The sequence below is a fragment of the Ascaphus truei genome, chromosome 7 (genome assembly GCF_040206685.1).
Source record: "Ascaphus truei isolate aAscTru1 chromosome 7, aAscTru1.hap1, whole genome shotgun sequence".
NCBI lineage: Eukaryota > Metazoa > Chordata > Amphibia > Anura > Ascaphidae > Ascaphus > Ascaphus truei.
The window spans coordinates 34215091-34235090 of NC_134489.1; the positions used below are offsets into that span (position 1 = coordinate 34215091).

At 46.2% G+C, this 20000-nt stretch overlaps 1 protein-coding gene and 1 long non-coding RNA gene across 6 annotated transcripts in view; one reads left to right on the forward strand and one right to left on the reverse strand.

The window, feature by feature from the left end:
* Window positions 1-1124: 1124 nt before the first annotated feature.
* LOC142498945 (uncharacterized) overlaps window positions 1125-20000 on the forward strand; it is a 44966-nt gene continuing 26090 nt past the window's right edge. For both annotated transcript variants that reach the window (XR_012802591.1, XR_012802590.1), the window contains exons 1-3: window positions 1125-1247; window positions 2668-3392; window positions 18990-19184. This is a non-coding gene — a long non-coding RNA (uncharacterized LOC142498945). The remainder of the gene's footprint in view (window positions 1248-2667; window positions 3393-18989; window positions 19185-20000) is intronic.
* Window positions 7853-20000, reverse strand: part of HJV (hemojuvelin BMP co-receptor) — a 37325-nt gene continuing 25177 nt past the window's right edge. For all 4 annotated transcript variants that reach the window (XM_075607614.1, XM_075607615.1, XM_075607613.1 and 1 more), the window contains exons 2-4: window positions 18998-19153; window positions 17059-17561; window positions 7853-8993 (exon numbers count right to left, since the gene is read on the reverse strand). In XM_075607614.1, the coding sequence (XP_075463729.1) occupies window positions 8376-8993; window positions 17059-17561; window positions 18998-19088 (1212 nt within the window). In that variant the 5' untranslated portion in view covers window positions 19089-19153 and the 3' untranslated portion in view covers window positions 7853-8375. The remainder of the gene's footprint in view (window positions 8994-17058; window positions 17562-18997; window positions 19154-20000) is intronic.

Here is a 20000-nt window from a genome sequence, read left to right on the forward strand (position 1 = left end):
CCTCTCAATCCCCGGGATATCTGTCTGTGCCAGCCAAGGCGTCCAGACTTTTAAAAAATTGTCACCAGTATCGTTAACTAAACTCGTTAACTTTTCCATCTGGCAAATGAACCAAATTCTATTCCGAATCTTGGGATGGTTGGAATATCAGATTGTTTCCATAATGCTGCGATCTCGCACCGCGTTGCAATTGCAAAATGGGCAATTAGTCTGTTGTGTGCTTTGGAGAGGCCCGTCAATGGTCTGCTCAGGAGGAACAACCACGGGTCTGGGGGAATGGTGAGATCGAACAGTCTCTGTATCCAATGTCTAATCGCCTCCCATAGTGGAGAGATCCGTGGGCAAGACCACAGCATATGTAACAGGTCGGCTGTTCCTCCGCTGGCGCCGCCGCGGCACACCGCACAGGGGGGAGGATCCCGGCACAAACCTTGATAATTTCAGTGGGTGAGGTACCATTGCATTAGGACTTTATATGCGTTCTCCTTGAGAGTGGTGCATATGGAGCTCTTCGCTGTGGCCATAAATATAGCGCTCCATTCCTCATCTTCTAAGTTTTCTCCCAAATCTGTTTCCCATTGAGATCGGAATGAGGGTATCTGCTGCTCACGTTCACCAGAACTGATCACTTCTCCGTATAGCTGAGGTGTAAGTCCCTTCGTGTCGGTCTGAGCCAGACAGAGCTTTTCGAAAGATGTTAATAAGGGGTATGGGGCAAATTTGTTATAAAATGCCCTGATCTGGAGGTATCTGAAGAATTCTGAGTGGGAAATCTCTTTTTCTTGCCTGATATGGTCGAATGTTTTGATTTTTCTATCATGACCCTCCAGATCTCTAACCGATTGTAGCCCTCTGTCTCCAGATTGAGATATTACTGACTGATAGACCCGGAGCAAAATCAGGATTATTCATATGGGTGTCATCATGGAATGTTTTGTCGTGAGGGAGTGCCGAATTTCCTTTTTATTTTCTAAGGAGAACACACAGCTACAACATAACCAGAGTTTGAAAGACACATTTATTTATTGTTAATTCCACTTGTTCTCGGACAAACTGTAACAGACAGCGATTCAGTATCACATTTGTTGACAGAAGCTGTTATTTCTCCCCCAGGCAAAGTGCAGCTCAAAGTATTGGTCCTGGAGAAGCCCAGAATCATCAGGTCACCGTTCTTCATAGATGAAATGATACAGAACACTTCACTATAGTGTTATCAATGAAGGACTCTATTGTTGGTTCACTACAAGGTATCACAATCTTCAACGAACCCGTTATAGTAACAAAGCAACTAGTTTAAAAGGAAAAGAACTAATTGTCTTGGACTTGTCGTTCTCAAAGTTTCAACGAGTGACATGATTAGCAATATTATGCCCTTCCCTTTATTCTAGTTGTCCTTGAATTGGATGGCAATTGAGGATCATGCTAGCAGCTCAGGGGTGTGCAACTCCTGTCCTCAAGGGCTACCAACAGGTCTGGTTTTTAGACAATTCCTGCTTCAGCACAGGTAGCTCAATCAGAGGCTCAGTCTTCGACTGAGTCTCTTATTGATCCACCTGTGCCGAAGCAGGGACTGATTGAGCCACCTGTGCTGAAGCAGGGACTGATTGAGTTGAGTTGCCCACCCATGTAGTAGAGCGTAGAATAACTTGTTTCTACCGCTCAGTCTGAAATGTATGGCTAGGTTAATTGTCTGTTGAGCAGCAAAGAAGTGAAATTAGTCATCAGACAAACTGGAAGTGATGGTAATCAGGAGGGGAGGGGAAGGGGGATGGATCGAGGGGGGGGGGGGGGGGTCTACTTATAAATGTGTCCCAACTGCAAATGTGTGGCAGGACCTGTATAAAAACAGCACCAGATTTAGTAAAAATACAAGGAATATTAATGAAAGACTGTGATGGCAGATACAATAGATTTGTCCAAGATAAGGTTGGACATCTTTTTAGGAAGGAAAGGTATACAGGGATATACCAAATACGTACAGTCATATATTGAAGTGCATGCACACCGCTAATAGGTGCTGGAGGGGGGTACTTATCTGCCGGTGCACTGTGTCTAGGGAGGTCCAGACATTCCAAAGGAGATCAGCAAAGAAAATGGAAGCAGGCACACGGTCTTTCTGAAGATGCAATTTAATGTGCCACCAAAGGGTCCAACGTTTCGGCAAAAATTGCCTTGATAAAGCACATTAAATTGCATCTTCAGAAAGACCGTGTGCCTGCTTCCATTTTCTTTGCTTATATACCAAATAAGTAAACATGGGAAGGATGTTGATCCAGGGAGTAATCCAATTCTTGGAGTCAGGAAGGAATTTATTTTCCCCTTATGAGATATTATTAGATGAGATGACACTGGGGTTTCCTGTTTGCCTTCCTCTGGATCAATATACTGAAAGTACAGATACAGGATAAAGTATCTTGTCTAACTTTAGCATAGGTTGAACTTAATGGATGTATGTCTTTTTTCAACCTCATCTACTATGTAACTATGTAACTGCTATGTAACTATGAAAGGGATGGTGATTTTTCCTTTAGTTTTGCATCTGGGAGACTTTGGTAAATAGTTATATAGTGTTAGCCTTCATAAGGCCATTTTTTTTTTAACCATACTCAATTGCCTCCCTCTGGGTACAGTCTGTCCAGGCTGATTATCCTATCATTATTCCTGCAGGTCTGAGACCTTTGTGCTGCCTGCGTTCCTCTTCTCGAGAAGGTGCAGACACCATTCAGTCACTCGTCCTATGATTTGTATACCGGCTGCAATCAATACAAAGGGCTAAACTTGTGCAGAAGTCAAGTACTCTTACTGCAACTACTAGGGTTAACGCAATATAGAGACACCTTCCCAGGCAAGTACATTAGCACCGTGTACTGGGAATAAAATCCGCAGCTGACACTGTGTATCACTTCTCTACTTCCTTCCTGATAAAAGTTCCCCCCTCCCCCCCCCTCCTGTCAAAAGAAAATTAGGAGATCTCTGTCATTTCTTCATTTCAGCGATAGGAGCTTCTGCATATTACCCAGCATGCTGAACCTCAGGGTCGGCCAACTTCAATGTTCAAGGGCAGTCAGAGTAGTTCTTTGCAGGGATATACCAGCATTGGTGGATTGCCTGGTGCTTGTGCACAGACCAGGTCTCTCCCTCGGCTGTTCTCCTTGCTGCAGCTTCAGTGCTGCCTCCAAACTGGATGAAGCTGCAATTTCCTCAATATGGTGGCCTGTGATGGCCAAAATTTGGCAAAGCACCAGGAAATCAACCAATGCTGGTACTGTATATCCCTGCAAAGAACCACTCTGACTGCTGGAGCAGGATCCACACTGACAGCCAGGGACTCTGGAGGACGGATTGTGGATTCTGGATGCATCCTTCTCAATGCCTTAAGCTGCTGGCTGTTTGTGAGTTTTCAATCTCTTTTTTTAAGTATTTGTTAATAAAATGGTGTTACACTATGGGCCTTATGCAGAGAGCTGCGCTATTGTAAATGTCGCCATTTATTGGAGAAATTTGCGTAGAAACCAGGAGAAAATGCCGGGTAACGGAAAACGCGCCATTTTTTTTTTTCTATTTGAAAATCTCGCCGCGCGGCTGGCGAGAACCTACATCTCGCCAGTTGTAAAAAATATCCAAATTCAGAAAGGCGCGATCGCCATCTAGCGGCTGTTCGCGCCAATAAAATGGCGCGATTTTCAACAATTAGCTCCGCCAACAAAAGTTGGCAAGAAGCTGGAGCTCGGCGGCCATAGGAAAAAAAAAAAAAAAAATGCGCGATTTATTTCACACACATTTCTGCAGCGCGCATCTCTCCATTTAATCTCGCAACACGCATTCATGGTACTAATTGCAGATTTCGCCCATTTCTGCATATGGAGAATAAAACTCTCCATTAAAGCTACTTTTTATTACCCTCGCCAATTTTTAAAAGCGCTGCTCTCTGCATAGGGCCCTATATCTGTTTTTTTCTCCAATTTTGAGGTATCACCAGGAAGTCTCCCCTATCGCTATTGAAGAGACACTATTTCATGTAATTGTATTTCCTATCAAGTTCAATCAAGGTTTTGTTATTGTATTTTAAATACTTCTGATTGTGTTTTTTCCTTTTTTTGTTTTCATGTGTCCCGGAGTTAAAGTGGAACCACAAGCCGGGGAATCCTTTTCTTTTATGACTGTTAATTATAGAGGTTGGTGAATCACCTCTAAGAAACTCTGGCAGCAGGACTCCATCTTTTATGTGGGACTGAACTTTACATTTCATCTTAAATACGGTTGGCGCAACTATTTTTCTTTCTTTTATCTGCTTCAGCACAGGTGGCTCAATCAGTGGCTGAGCCATTGATGGAGCCACCTGAGCTGAAGCAGGGATATCCTTAAAGGCTGACCTGTTGGTGGCCCTTGAGGGCTGGAGTTGGCCACTCCTGCTCTACATAAACGGCCATGTTTCAGTGCCCTCCTCCAGATTCCAGAAGGAGCAGGATCCCCCCCAGAATAGAGAGAAACACAATACAGTGTGTATGCGTCAGTGACGAAATGGCGTAAGCTCAGAAACGCGTTGAGTGATTAAACGGAGGGAGGACGTCCGGTAGCAGAGCCACAGGAACAGCCTTCACTTGCCGTTACCCATTACCCGACAAATACCGGAGGCAGGAGCGCACTAGGTAGTGACGTCACACGCCCGGGAGTGCGGGGAGTTAATCAAGTGACGCAGCGAAGTAGGGGATTTCCAGGCAGGACCCAGAGAGCTGGAGCTGACGGCCAAGCAGCATCTGAGTACCCCGGACCGTCAACATCGACACACATCTCCCACACTCCCTCTGTTTATTATTGCCGGTGTTATTTGCGCAAAGTGTGAGCATTCTGTGTAATAGCCCAGTAAAACGTGGTGTCGTTTGGAATACACTATGTCTCCTTTCTTGTTTTGAGGATAACATCCACACTTGGGGGATACAGCCATACCTGATCACATATTGTCCTGGGATCCAAAAGCCACACCAGCAGCAAGAAGACACTTTATTTACAACCTTTGATTCGATGAGCTTTATTTGACTTTATCTCTAGTAAGTGGGCTGGCATATGGGCCAAGCTTAGCATCATATCTTCCGCATGGTTATAGACAGTGTGCCCTGTATTGTGTTTCTCTCTATTCTGGGGTGATCCTGCTCCTTCTGGAATCAGAGGTTTTGAGCGGATCGTATACCCAGTTTCTTTCACCTAATTATCCACTTTAATATTATAATATCAGTGTGGGAGCGCCTGTCCATTCTTTGGGTGTGTGGTCAGCGCACTCCTCTGCATAGCTATCTGCAGGATGTATTCGTGCAGCGTTTTATTGACAGGCGCATGCTGCTTGCGTTGCGTTTAAGCCCATTTCCCCTGGTACGGGCCAGGATTCTGTGTGCTGCCTTTGTTGTGAACTAAAGCAGCCCTCTTCACGGGGCTGCTTATCGCATTGTAAGTAGCATCTAGCATACTGGGCACGTCAGGCCATGTGACTCCAACAAGGCAAATGTCTCAGTGAGTTGGTAGAGATACATGAAAGTATCATTCCTGCTGCTTACGAACGTTCTCAGTTACACAAATGCATTTGTAAATATCAGTTTCCTGGCTTCTACAGTGGGGTGGGAGAGGGATCACATTACTCTTTATCTCAGATTTTGGAAACCTGGAACAAGTAATTTTATTTAGTTACAAGCTCAGTGTTAACTCTTTTGATGCCAAAGTGACGTGCAGGCAATGTGTGGCAAAGTAGGGTCGCAGCATTTAGGTTTTTTATAAAAGGGGATGGCGATATCCAGTAGGAAAGTGTGACATCATAACGAGAGCGACGAATGATTTGCAAACGCTGAATGGTATGTCCGGCGTGACGGCTATATTCTTTGTTTTTTTTTTATCATCTCTGCATTTGGCGGGACGGGGGAAAGATGCGCCCTGACCAAACACGTATCGGCGGGAGAAAACGTAACGCTCGTAGGGGAGGGGGTCATGGTATTATGAGATGACCGGGCAGTGTCCGAACTTTATTATTGTAATAATTTAGTAAGGCGACATCGACCGGAAAAGGCAACTGTTACACTTAAGTAGTCACTAAAAGACGGGACAATTCTGCGTTGAGACACACCTTTCCGGGACAGCGGGATAAGCCAATAAAATAAGGGACAGGCCCATATAAACGGGACGGCTGGCAACCCTATAGCAAGCCTCTTATATAGCAAAAGGGGTAAATGCTCCACACCTTTATGAAGCTTAATAGTCTTCCTGCTCAGTCAATATATATATACAGTATATATATATATATATATATACAGTGCTCGACAAATACGGTCGCCAGGGCCAACAAGATTTGGCCTCCTGGCGACTCAGCCTCATGGCCGCGCAGCGCACGCGGTTCTATGCTTGTTTAAAAAAAACAAAAAAAAAACATTTTTTTTCAAAATCCTTCTTCCTGATTGGTTTGACGGGACTTGGCGCGATGCAAGGTTTTTTTTTTTTTTGCCAGCTACAGGCTCTATATAAGCCCACGCACACGAATCATCCTTCCTTTTGTATTCTGCTTGAAGGTTAGTACACCATTGCCTCACTGACCCCCCCTCCCATCCTCCCCAGCCCGGCATCGATTACAATCAGGAGCCCACGCACCCAAGCAGCATCACTGACCCCCCCCCCTCCCGACCCCCCAGCCCGGCATCGATCACAATCAGGAGCCCACGCACCCAAGCAGCATCACTAACCCCCCCCCCTCCCAGCCCGGCATCGATCCCAATCAGGAGCCCACGCACCATCACTGACCCCCCCCACTCCCTCCTTGTGTCCAACGGATGCTGTGTCTGTGTGTGTGTGCTATGCTGGGTGTGTGTGTGTGTGTGACATGCTGGGTGTGTGTGTGTGTGTGTGTGTGTGTTGAGCGCCTGGGCTGGCTGGTTTGCTCTATATGAGCAGGAGCAGTGACGTCCTCAATCCTTTCCAGGGCTTTTTATAGAGGAAGTAAGTGCTCCCCCTGCCTCATGCATTACCATATCCACAGCCCGCCCGACCCCCCCCCCCCCCCCTTGTGTCCGAAGGATGCTGTGTCTGTCTGTCTTTATGTGTGTGCTATGCTGGGTCTGTGTGTGTGCTATGCTGGGTCTCTGTGTGTGCTATGCTGGGTCTGTGTGTGTGACATGCTGGATATCTTATTTACCCTATATATCTTAACTGCCCTAACTACACAGAAATAACTTATACTGCTTTCTTCCAGATCTGACTCAAGCTTCACACGGAAGACATCGGAACCCCCCCTAACCCAGAAGACAGGTAGGGAACACATCCCCTCCAATGTATAACATTGCGGGAATGAGGGTACATGGACATTGAGGGACTGCGAATCAGGTAAGATCCCAGGCGGGATTGCTGCTTTAGATATTGTGAAGCGGCGACGTCCAGACACTGGTTAAGGGGTTCGGGAAACTAGTCATTCACATCTGGCTTTTATTTGTACATCCGACACACACACACACACACACACACACACACACACACACACACACACACACACACACACACACACACACACACACACACACACACACACGTAACAAGGACTAATTGTAGTATAATGTAATACAATAAATACATTTATGTCAAAAACGAATGTTGTTCTTACTAGGAATTTATTAAATATTTTATTTATATATTTTATTTTAAAGCGGGGTTGGGGGCGGGACTAGGGGCGGAGTTGGGGGCGGGACTAGGTGGCGAGTAGATTTTTTGGTTCGGCGAGTAGATTTTTGGGTGATTTGTCAAGCACTGTATATATATATATATATATATATATATATATATATATATATATATATATATATATATATATATATATATATATATATATATATATATATAAAAAATCAAAAAATAGAACACCTCTTAATAAGTCATTCAACTTCAATATATTAAATATTTCTTTCAAGCCATCCTAGAATCACCTACAGTGGTTTCACGTCCAGTGCTGCAGTAATATTTCTGCCCCTGGTAGAGTGGGGTTGATCTCCTTAGTGCAGATCATGTTACAGGACATGAAAAAATAAGGTAGGTTGCTACTTAAAATTAAAAAAAAAAAAAGAAACCCCTGTGTCAATAAATACCTTGTAAAGGGGGGTGTTATGGCAGGGGGGGGGGGGGGTGTTATGGTTGTTAGGCAGCCGCGAGTTATGCTGCACAGTTTAGGATTACATTATGAAGGCCTGCACATGAAAATAGGTGTAGTAATTGCAAGAGGGTGAGTCCTGGCGTGGTTTTTTTTGTGTGTGTTGAGGAATCTGGTCCACCACGTGGATTTGACTAATTCACCTTTGGTACCACTGCTCCTTTTTTAGGGTCCTTTTTGTTCACAGTGCCACACACTCAAACAGCTACCAATACCCCATGACCGTAGTTAAACAGAGCAGAAGAATGAAGGTAACGGATACATTGTGACTTCGCACCCCTGTGCTGAAGATATGCAGAGTTCCAGGTTCGGGGTGAAAGTCTTTGGCGTCCTCCAGGGCATGGTAGGCAGGGCTCGTCAAATTAGCGTCTCCTGATATGACCAAGTCAAACACACAGGACTGAAAGTACACATCCTCCACGGGCAGCTTCTCTCGGCACACGGCTCTGGCCGATTCCTGGCTGATAGCGGTTGGCCTGCTGAGATGCTTAGTCCTGGAAATCCACTGGCTTGCCGGGCAACCTCCCACACAGAGCTGCAAATCCTGCTCCTCCTGGAAGGCTTGTGCCACCTCTTCCACCATGCGCAGGGAGAAGGACAGCTGCATGGCCAGCTGGCGTACCCGAATGGTAGTGCCAATGTGAGAGGCCTGGATCTCGATGTAGCTCCCGGGCTCCCTCTCGTGGATGGTCAGGCTGCTCCCTCCTTGTCTTTTACCCCCGTCCAATGATCCGTCATCGAACGCTGCCGGCAGGTTGCCGACTTCTGCCTGGTAAACCTTCTGGTCGATACACTGCTTCATGTTTTTGAAAATGATGGTGAGCTGCATGGAAAAGGAAGAAGACGCCAATTAGGAATGTGCCCATTAGCCTCCAACATGCATTTACAGTTCGGTTCATGGGAGGGAGCAGCCTTGTTTAACAAATGGGAACCTTTTTGTTGTTTTTCACAGAATGAAGAAGATATTGGTATTTTCCTTTTTGCTGCACTTCTGTCTTTTCCTATTACTGTTAGTGCCTCCACAGGCTACACTATCACATTTAAATTATTATTATTATTGAAGCAGGGGGTCTCTGGAGCTGAGCCCCATTCATTTCAGCTCAGGAGACCACATGCTTTAAGACAGGGGTGCGCAAACTGGGGGGCGTGGGATTTTGCTGGGTGGGGGGGGGGGGGGCGTGGGCTGTTGCAGAGGCACCACGCTCTTCCACGAGGCATTTAAATTAAATGCTGAGGGACGGTGCGAGGCCTCTGCAAGCTCAACTTACCGGGATTTAGCCGGCTTCTGGTCACATCCCCATGACAACGCGGCATCAAATGATGTCGCGGGGTCATGTGACGCGATGCGTCATCATGGTAACACACGTCAAATTACGCTGTGGGGTTACGTGACGTCACGTGATCCTTGGCGTCATTAGACGCCGGGTCACTGGATGGGGGGGGGGGGCACGAACGCTGTGACCGGCACACGGGGGTCACAGCAAAAAAACTTTGCTGTCATGGAGCAAGATTCATATCTCTGTTCACCCCCCTTGCTTGAAGCTTCTGCTTGTCTGTTCCTTAAAGTTCAGCTGCATGTATTATGCTCTACACACACACTGTGCCTGTGTGATATATTACAATGTTGCCTTTCCCCTTCCAGTCTGCCAGTACTCTGGTTGTATGGAAAATAGCTGAAGCGCTCAAATGCAGGTATATCTCAAAATGATAATAAGCCAGACCACTGTACCAGGGTACTAACAATTGATATAGTACCTATTGTGTCATATAATGGGTACTATCCTCCTGAAGACAGGTGGTGTGTGGTGCAACCCACTCACCATCAGTCTCATTGGCAGGTTCCCCTGAAAAATATGCAAATACTCACATCCTGGTAGGGCAGGCAGGCAGGCTGTGCAGCTACTCAATGCAATACAGGGAAAAGGGAGACCAAAAAGCGCACCAGCACAAACGGAGCAGGAAGAACCCAAGACAAAAAAATGATTAAAAGGGCACTTTAATGTGGCAAAAGACCCATCCATCCAAGGTGCGCTTTTTGGTCTCCCTTTTCCCAGTACTCTGGTTGCCCTGGCAACATCTCCAGTCCTCCTAGGTATTGGACTTTACCATTCCCCCCTGTCCCTGCTGACAGTTGGTTTAGCCTGCCCCTATTCCTGTGTCACAAGCAGGACCCTCTTTCTTTTACTTCCTGACCACTGGCTGAGTGAGTACCCTCTCTGTTACACTCCTCCCGGCAAGGCCTTATCCTTTTCACCTGCCCTTAACTACAAGGCATCCACAAAGAAATACTTTCCCAACACAACATCACATCCACAAGTGCCTGTATATACTGCTCCTTTCCTAATAAAGTGAAGAAAATATAACAAGACTTGGTGTGCTTTGGAAAGGGGGCTGAGTTGAAGCTATCTCGGTCCATTCATACCCTAGACATGACCCTGGGTCCAGAATATTTGCGCACCCCTGCTTTAAGAGATACAGACCTCTGTAAGTGGCCGGTAGCCACTCCGCTACCAGGGTTCACATAATGGCGGTGTTTCAAAGCCCCAGCGCCCTCTGGGCCAATAGGAAGCCGTGACATCAACTTCCTACTGGCCCGCATGGCACGGGGGCTTTAAACTTTGCCGAGATACCGCCCCCTTTGGAGGTCTGTATCTCGGGAAGCAGGGGGTCTCCGGAGTTGAAATGAATGGGGTTCCGCTCCGGAGACCCCCTGCTTCAATCCTATGGTAAAAAAAAAGAAGAAAATAAAAAACGGCTTGGATTCCGATTGCCCCTTTATAATATGTACCTTTTCAGGACACCTGCGTCTGAGAGTTGGTGATATGGTGAGTGCCTATTTGCCTACGTGAGTTTAATCCAATCTTGGGACCGTGTTAATTATTTATGAGGGAAATAAGAAGTCTTCGGTGTGTGTTCTGCCTCCTTAACATAGTCTGCAATTGAATGCAACTTTTATTCTGTTAATAAACACCAAGGAACCTATGTACTTAGATTTTATTTTCATTGTTTTGGGGCGTCAAAAGTGTAGTCCTAAAAAGTAATACAATCCTTCAACCAATGTGCATTGCATGCATGAAACCTTCACACATACGATGCATGATTTGTCCTTTGAAATTATTTTTGACGTCTCATGATTCAAAATGAAAACAGAATTATGTGTATTTTCCATTTATAACTAGTATATATATTATTTATAATGGCCTATATATTATTTATAATGGCCTTACTGTGAAAAGAATACATTTTTTTAACCTCTACAAGGAAACATACGTGCGGTGTCAAATACATGTTTGGGCTGATCCATGGCAACTTAATTCTGCGCTAACACTATTTTGATGCACTTTTCTTTTCTTTGGCGCACGGGAAAATGATTATTTATTTAGTACATACTGTTCACATCTGTACGGCGAGCGTAGCCCGCTTCTGTGCGGCATAAGAAAGGAAAAGGTTGCCGCGGCTCGCGCAGGTGAAGATATTTCTGGTTAGCACGTAGGCACACACAAGGGCAATTTAAAAAAGAGATTTCCCTACGCCAATGTTGTGCCAAAAAAGATGCTTGCTATAGTCCTTCAAGTGTTAAATGATCACAGTCTTCATGGCCATAATGTGTAGCTCCGACCCTACAGACGAATGGGACTTCGACTTTCCCGATTAAGAGGTAAACAGCAGCACAGCATATTAAATAAGGCCTGTTATGTCCCATGTGCATCCTCATGTTTGGAAGAGTATCAATAACAGGCGTTACGCAAAGCACATATAATACAATATAGCACATTCTGCATCAGTCATTTTTCCAGGTGGTTTCTCCTAAAATACTGGACACAATGGTGAAAGGTGCGATTTGCTCGAGACACACACACCCCTCTTGCCTTTCTCCACCCCATGTTGTTTCCTCCTCTCCTTGGTCCCACCCCCAGGCTCCTCACACCTACTAATTGGCTGCATTACCCAGCAGCAGCAAATCAGGATGGAGGAAGCTGCCCAGCCCCCTAGCAACAGCCCTGCTCTCCCTGCTCGGGGAAATCCCGCGGCCCCCCCAAGTCGGTCAGGTCACTATGTCCAGAGAGGTAATACCGGTATACACATACACGCCCAGAGAGGTAATACCAGTATACACATACACTCCCAGAGAGGTAATACCGGTATACACATACACACCCAGAGAGGTAATACCGGTATACACATACACGCCCAGAGAGGTAATACCGGTATACACATACACGCCCAGAGAGGTAATACCAGTATACACATACACTCCCAGAGAGGTAATACCGGTATACACATACACGCCCAGAGAGGTAATACCGGTATACACATACACGCCCAGAGAGGTAATACCGGTATACACATACATGCCCAGAGAGGTAATACCAGTATACACATACACTCCCAGAGAGGTAATACCGGTATACACATACACACCCAGAGAGCTAATACCGGTATACACATACATGCCCAGAGAGGTAATACCAGTATACACATACACTCCCAGAGAGGTAATACCGGTATACACATACACACCCAGAGAGCTAATACCGGTATACACATACACGTCCAGAGAGGTAATACCGGTATACACATACACGCCCAGAGAGGTAATACCGGTATACACATACACGCCCAGAGAGGTAATACCGGTATACACAGACACGCCCAGAGAGGTAATACCGGTATACACATACACGCCCAGAGAGGTAATACCGGTATACACAGACACGCCCAGAGAGGTAATACTGGTATACACAGACACGCCCAGAGAGGTAATACCGGTATACACATACACACCTAGAGAGATAACACCGGTATACACATACACACCCAGAGAGGTAATACCGGTATACACATACACACCCAGAGAGGTAATACCGGTATACACAGACACGCCCAGAGAGGTAATACCGGTATACACATACACACCCAGAGAGATAACACCGGTATACACATACACGCCCAGAGAGGTAATACCGGTATACACATACACACCCAGAGAGGTAATACCGGTATACACATACACGCCCAGAGAGGTAATACCGGTATACACATACACTCCCAGAGAGGTAATACCGGTATACACATACACGCCCAGAGAGGTAATACCGGTATACACATACACTCCCAGAGAGGTAATACCGGTATACACATACACGCCCAGAGAGGTAATACCGGTATACACATACACTCCCAGAGAGGTAATACCGGTATACACATACACGCCCAGAGAGGTAATACCGGTATACACATACACGCCCAGAGAGGTAATACCGGTATACACATACACGCCCAGAGAGGTAATACCGGTATACACATACACTCCCAGAGAGGTAATACCGGTATACACATACACACCCAGAGAGCTAATACCGGTATACATATACACGCCCAGAGAGGTAATACCGGTATACACATACACGCCCAGAGAGGTAATACCGGTATACACATACACGCCCAGAGAGGTAATACCGGTATACACATACACGCCCAGAGAGGTAATACCGGTATACACATACACGCCCAGAGAGGTAATACCGGTATACACAGACACGCCCAGAGAGGTAATACCGGTATACACAGACACGCCCAGAGAGGTAATACCGGTATACACATACACACCCAGAGAGGTAATACCGGTATACACATACACACCCAGAGAGGTAATACCGGTATACACATACACACCCAGAGAGGTAATACCGGTATACACAGACACGCCCAGAGAGGTAATACCGGTATACACATACACACCCAGAGAGATAACACTGGTATACACATACACGCCCAGAGAGGTAATACCGGTATACACATACACACCCAGAGAGGTAATACCGGTATACACATACACGTCCAGAGAGGTAATACCGGTATACACATACACTCCCAGAGAGGTAATACCAGTATACACATACACACCCAGAGAGGTAATACCGGTATACACATACACACCCAGAGAGGTAATACAGGTATACACATACACGCCCAGAGAGCTAATACCGGTATACACATACACGCCCAGAGAGGTAATACCGGTATACACATACACTCCCAGAGAGGTAATACCGGTATACACATACACACCCAGAGAGGTAATACCGGTATACACATACACGCCCAGAGAGGTAATACCGGTATACACATACACTCCCAGAGGTAATACCGGTATACAGATACACGCCCAGAGAGGTAATACCGGTATACACATACACTCCCAGAGAGGTAATACCGGTATACACATACACACCCAGAGAGGTAATACCGGTATACACATACACACCCAGAGAGGTAATACCGGTATACACATACACACCCAGAGAGGTAATACAGGTATACACATACACACCCAGAGAGGTAATACCGGTATACACATACACTCCCAGAGAGGTAATACCGGTATACACATACACACCCAGAGAGGTAATACCGGTATACACATACACGCCCAGAGAGGTAATACCGGTATACACATACACGTCCAGAGAGGTAATACCGGTATACACATACACGTCCAGAGAGGTAATACCGGTATACACATACACGTCCAGAGAGGTAATACCGGTATACACATACACACCCAGAGAGGTAATACCGGTATACACATACACGCCCAGAGAGGTAATACCGGTATACACATACACGCCCAGAGAGGTAATACCGGTATACACATACACGCCCAGAGAGGTAATACCGGTATACACCTATACGCCCAGAGAGGTAATACCGGTATACACCTACACGCCCAGAGAGGTAATACCGGTATACACCTACACGCCCAGAGAGGTAATACCGGAATACACATACACGCCCAGAGAGGTAATACCGGTATACACCTACACGCCCAGAGAGGTAATACCGGTATACACATACATGTGCAGAGAGGTTATACCGGTATACACATACACACCCAGAGAGGTAATACCAGTATACACCTACACGCCCAGAGAGGTAATACCGGTATACACCTACACGCCCAGAGAGGTAATACCGGTATACACATACATGTCCAGAGAGGTAATACCGGTATACACATACATGTCCAGAGAGGTAATACCGGTATATACATACATGTCCAGAGAGGTAATACCGGACACATACTTGTCCAGAGAGGTAATACCGGTATACACACACACGCCCAGAGAGGTAATACCGGTATACACATACACGCCCAGAGAGGTAATACCGGTATACACATACATGTCCAAAGAGGTAATACCGGACACATACACACCCAGAGAGGTAATACCGGTATACACAGACACGCCCAGAGAGGTAATACCGGTATACACATACACACCCAGAGAGATAACACCGGTATACACATACACGCCCAGAGAGGTAATACCGGTATACACATACACACCCAGAGAGGTAATACCGGTATACACATACACGTCCAGAGAGGTAATACCGGTATACACATACACTCCCAGAGAGGTAATACCGGTATACACATACACACCCAGAGAGGTAATACCGGTATACACATACACACCCAGAGAGGTAATACAGGTATACACATACACGCCCAGAGAGCTAATACCGGTATACACATACACGCCCAGAGAGGTAATACCGGTATACACATACACTCCCAGAGAGGTAATACCTGTATACACATACACACCCAGAGAGGTAATACCGGTATACACATACACGCCCAGAGAGGTAATACCGGTATACACATACACTCCCAGAGGTAATACCGGTATACAGATACACGCCCAGAGAGGTAATACCGGTATACACATACACTCCCAGAGAGGTAATACCGGTATACACATACACACCCAGAGAGGTAATACCGGTATACACATACACACCCAGAGAGGTAATACAGGTATACACATACACACCCAGAGAGGTAATACCGGTATACACATACACTCCCAGAGAGGTAATACCGGTATACACATACACACCCAGAGAGGTAATACCGGTATACACATACACGCCCAGAGAGGTAATACCGGTATACACATACACGTCCAGAGAGGTAATACCGGTATACACATACACGTCCAGAGAGGTAATACCGGTATACACATACACGTCCAGAGAGGTAATACCGGTATACACATACACACCCAGAGAGGTAATACCGGTATACACATACACGCCCAGAGAGGTAATACCGGTATACACATACACGCCCAGAGAGGTAATACCGGTATACACATACACGCCCAGAGAGGTAATACCGGTATACACCTATACGCCCAGAGAGGTAATACCGGTATACACCTACACGCCCAGAGAGGTAATACCGGTATACACCTACACGCCCAGAGAGGTAATACCGGTATACACATACACGCCCAGAGAGGTAATACCGGTATACACCTACACGCCCAGAGAGGTAATACCGGTATACACATACATGTGCAGAGAGGTTATACCGGTATACACATACACACCCAGAGAGGTAATACCAGTATACACCTACACGCCCAGAGAGGTAATACCGGTATACACCTACACGCCCAGAGAGGTAATACCGGTATACACATACATGTCCAGAGAGGTAATACCGGTATATACATACATGTCCAGAGAGGTAATACCGGACACATACTTGTCCAGAGAGGTAATACCGGTATACACACACACGCCCAGAGAGGTAATACCGGTATACACATACATGTCCAAAGAGGTAATACCGGACACATACTTGTCCAGAGAGGTAATACCGGTATACAAATACATGTCCAGTATTACCTCTCATTTTTTACTGGACAGAGTGTCCAAATACAGGATGGTCCGGTTCAATAGGCGACACCTGGCAACCCTACTTCTTACATTTGAGGCTGCCACAAGCAGAAAGCTAAAAAAATAATATCACTTTTCTCTACTTTGAGCTAAAAGAGCCAGTGTTGTGTAGCTACCACACCAGTCCTTACCTTGCTAATAACTGTGGCATTGGTCAGACTGGAGAGCGGTGAGCTGGTGGCCTGAACAAACAGGTACTCATTGTCCAAGAGAGGCCACGACCCATTCACTTGGCATGTCTGGAAGTCACCGCTGAAAGTGCGTACGTGAGGGTCCCCGAAGACCCCGCAGTGCAGGTACTTAGGAACCTTCCCCTGCTTCTCACGGAAGATCTTCTCATAGTCACAGGCCTCCTGCTTGACGGGACCCTTGGGGAGCGGCTGCGGGGGCTGCGGTCGGGGAGAGGCGGTGGGTCCCTCTTTGGAGCAGTTGTGTTGGATCATGAGGTCTTCGATGATGTGCACCGCAGAGTGGTAGACCAGGTCTCCCCGACAGGTGCGGGCGGTTTTACGGGTGCACAGGGAGTAAGAGCGCAGGGCGTTGCAGTACGCTACATTCTTGCTGGAGCCTCTCAGGTTTAATGTGGCGGCCAGGTATTCTGAATTGCATTTGACGATTTTACACTGGGCGTCCACTGTGCGATAGAGAAAAACAACAGCATTAAAGCTGCAGACCAACAAATATCCTACGTGTGTGTGTTTTAAATACAGTATATCAGTTCTGTACTATGAGAAAATACTTGTAGCATTTTTTTAAATAACTCTGAATGATATTATTAATGTATTATAATGTAACAAGCCTTTTTTGTTTCTATAGCAACCATTTACAAAGTCACAGCCCCTTCCTCTTCTGAAACAGGCTCTGGCACACCCCTTTTTGAGCCCTGCCCGCTCTCTAGCAGTGCAGCAATTGTATCTAGTGACTGCCTGGTCACGTGATCTTCCCCACAGAACTTTGCATCTTTGGTCCTCTTCTACTGCACTGGCAGCCATTTAGTGAACCCCCAAGCTAAATCTTTGCTGACCGATCACAGGAGAACGGATCAGTCGGCAACTTAGCTAATTACTTATTGTATTGATGCACATATCACAGGGGGGGAAATTAAAAATTAAAAAACGGCAGCTTGGACAGCTGGTTTAAATGTGTCTTATATCAGCCTTGCAAAAAGCCAACCCCACAGCTATTTTACTGGGCGACCGGAACTTCTGGACAGGTCTAGTATGTAACTGTATAACCCTTGAGAAAGTAGGTGTGGGACACACGTTTTTAACAGCAGAATGGGAATTTTATGTGCCAGACTGCATTCAATATTTGGGAACTTTTTCAGAATTGTACCAAGTGCCCGTTTATTTGTTTCAGGAGGGGTTAGCAGCACTGCAGTGAGGATGATACAGAAGCCCCATGGAGCAGAACCAAAATAACACAATAGGCAACAAACACTTCCTATGTTGAGCCCTGTTCTGAAATGGGTTACTAAATAAGGAAACAATGCAGCAAAAAAACAAACAAACCAAAAGGTGCTATCAGGGCTCAGTTATTAAGCAGCTGTTGCAAAATCAAAACGACAAATGAAGAGAAATATTTCACATTTAAATTTTGGGAGATCCAAAAAGAGGATGGAAGCCAATAGTGCTAAACGTTAGTGGTCAAGCCCGCCTCAACAGGCCAGGTATTCAGGATAGCCCAGCTTCAGCACAGGGGGCTCAATCAGAGGCTCAGTCTTTGACTGAGCCTCTGATTGAGCCACCTGGGCTGATGCAGGGACTGATTGAGCCCCCTGTGCTGAAGCACGGATTCATTGAGCCAACTGTACTGAAGCAGTGGCTGATTGAGTCACCTGTGCTGAAGCAGGGATATCCTGAAATCCGGACCTGTAGGGAGGGTGGGGGCAGACTTGAGGACTGGAGTCAAGCACCCTGATGAAAGGTAAAACTAAACCGGCACAACCGGTGGGCCATTCGAAAGTATATATATATAGGTGGTGCTCTGCAAAGAGCATATGTCTTTCTTTTTTAAGTAAATGACTTGACATGAACCCTGAAAGCGGTCTGCTCTGCATTAGATCGTTACCTTGCTCACAGAAGAGAAGCAGGAGCATCGTCTTGAACAGAACACTGTCTGAGGATTGGGGGAGAAGGCGTCTGCTAGCAGGTTTACCCATTCCAGTCCATTCAAATCACCCGGTACCTTCACCGCCTCTCATTGACTCATCGTCGGCCCATGAAACTGAAATAAAGGGGCATTTATCAAAATACAGGTTTGTTTCTTCCACTGGTGAGAAAACTGAGTTTATGCTAATGCACATGCTATCATTTTAACATTGGTTTATATAGAACAGGGGTGACCAACTCCAGTCCTCCAGGGCCACCAACAGGTCAGGTTTTTAGGATATTCCTGCTTCAGCACAGGTGACTCAATCAGTCCCAACTTTAGCACAAGTGGCTCAATCAGTGGCTTAGTCTTTGACTGAGCCACCTGTGCTGAAGCAGGGTTAACCTGAAAACCTGACCTGTTGGTAGCTCTTGAGGACTGGAGTTGGCCGCCCCTGGTCTAGAAGTATTTATATATAGATTGTTTTATACCAAAGATTCCATTCTTGGCACCTTGCAGGAATTACCCTTTTTCTACCTTCTACAATGATATTTTATCTTAAAAAAAAAATGAAATGGCCCTGGAGTGGCAAAGGACTTTGATGCAGTAATGCTATAGCAGGAGAATAATCACGTGCCTTCTGTAATGTCACGCTAATGCAAACACCTTTATCATCTTTTATTTACTAATAAGTGCTGCACAAACCCCTGAATTCACTTGGAACCCAATCTACTATATATTTGTGAAATCACTGTATGTCTGCGTCCCAAGGGTCAATCGCATTGGACCTTGGGCCTGTCACTCCTGCTCAGGCCATGCCCGCCCCCGCACACCTCTCATTGGCCTACGTCCAACACCAATGCCACACTGTCCCACCCCTCACTGACTCTCATTGGCCTGCGTCCAATGCCCGCCCCCGCACACCTCTCATTGGCCTGCGTCCCACCCCTCACTGACTCTCATTGGCCTGCGTCCAATGCCC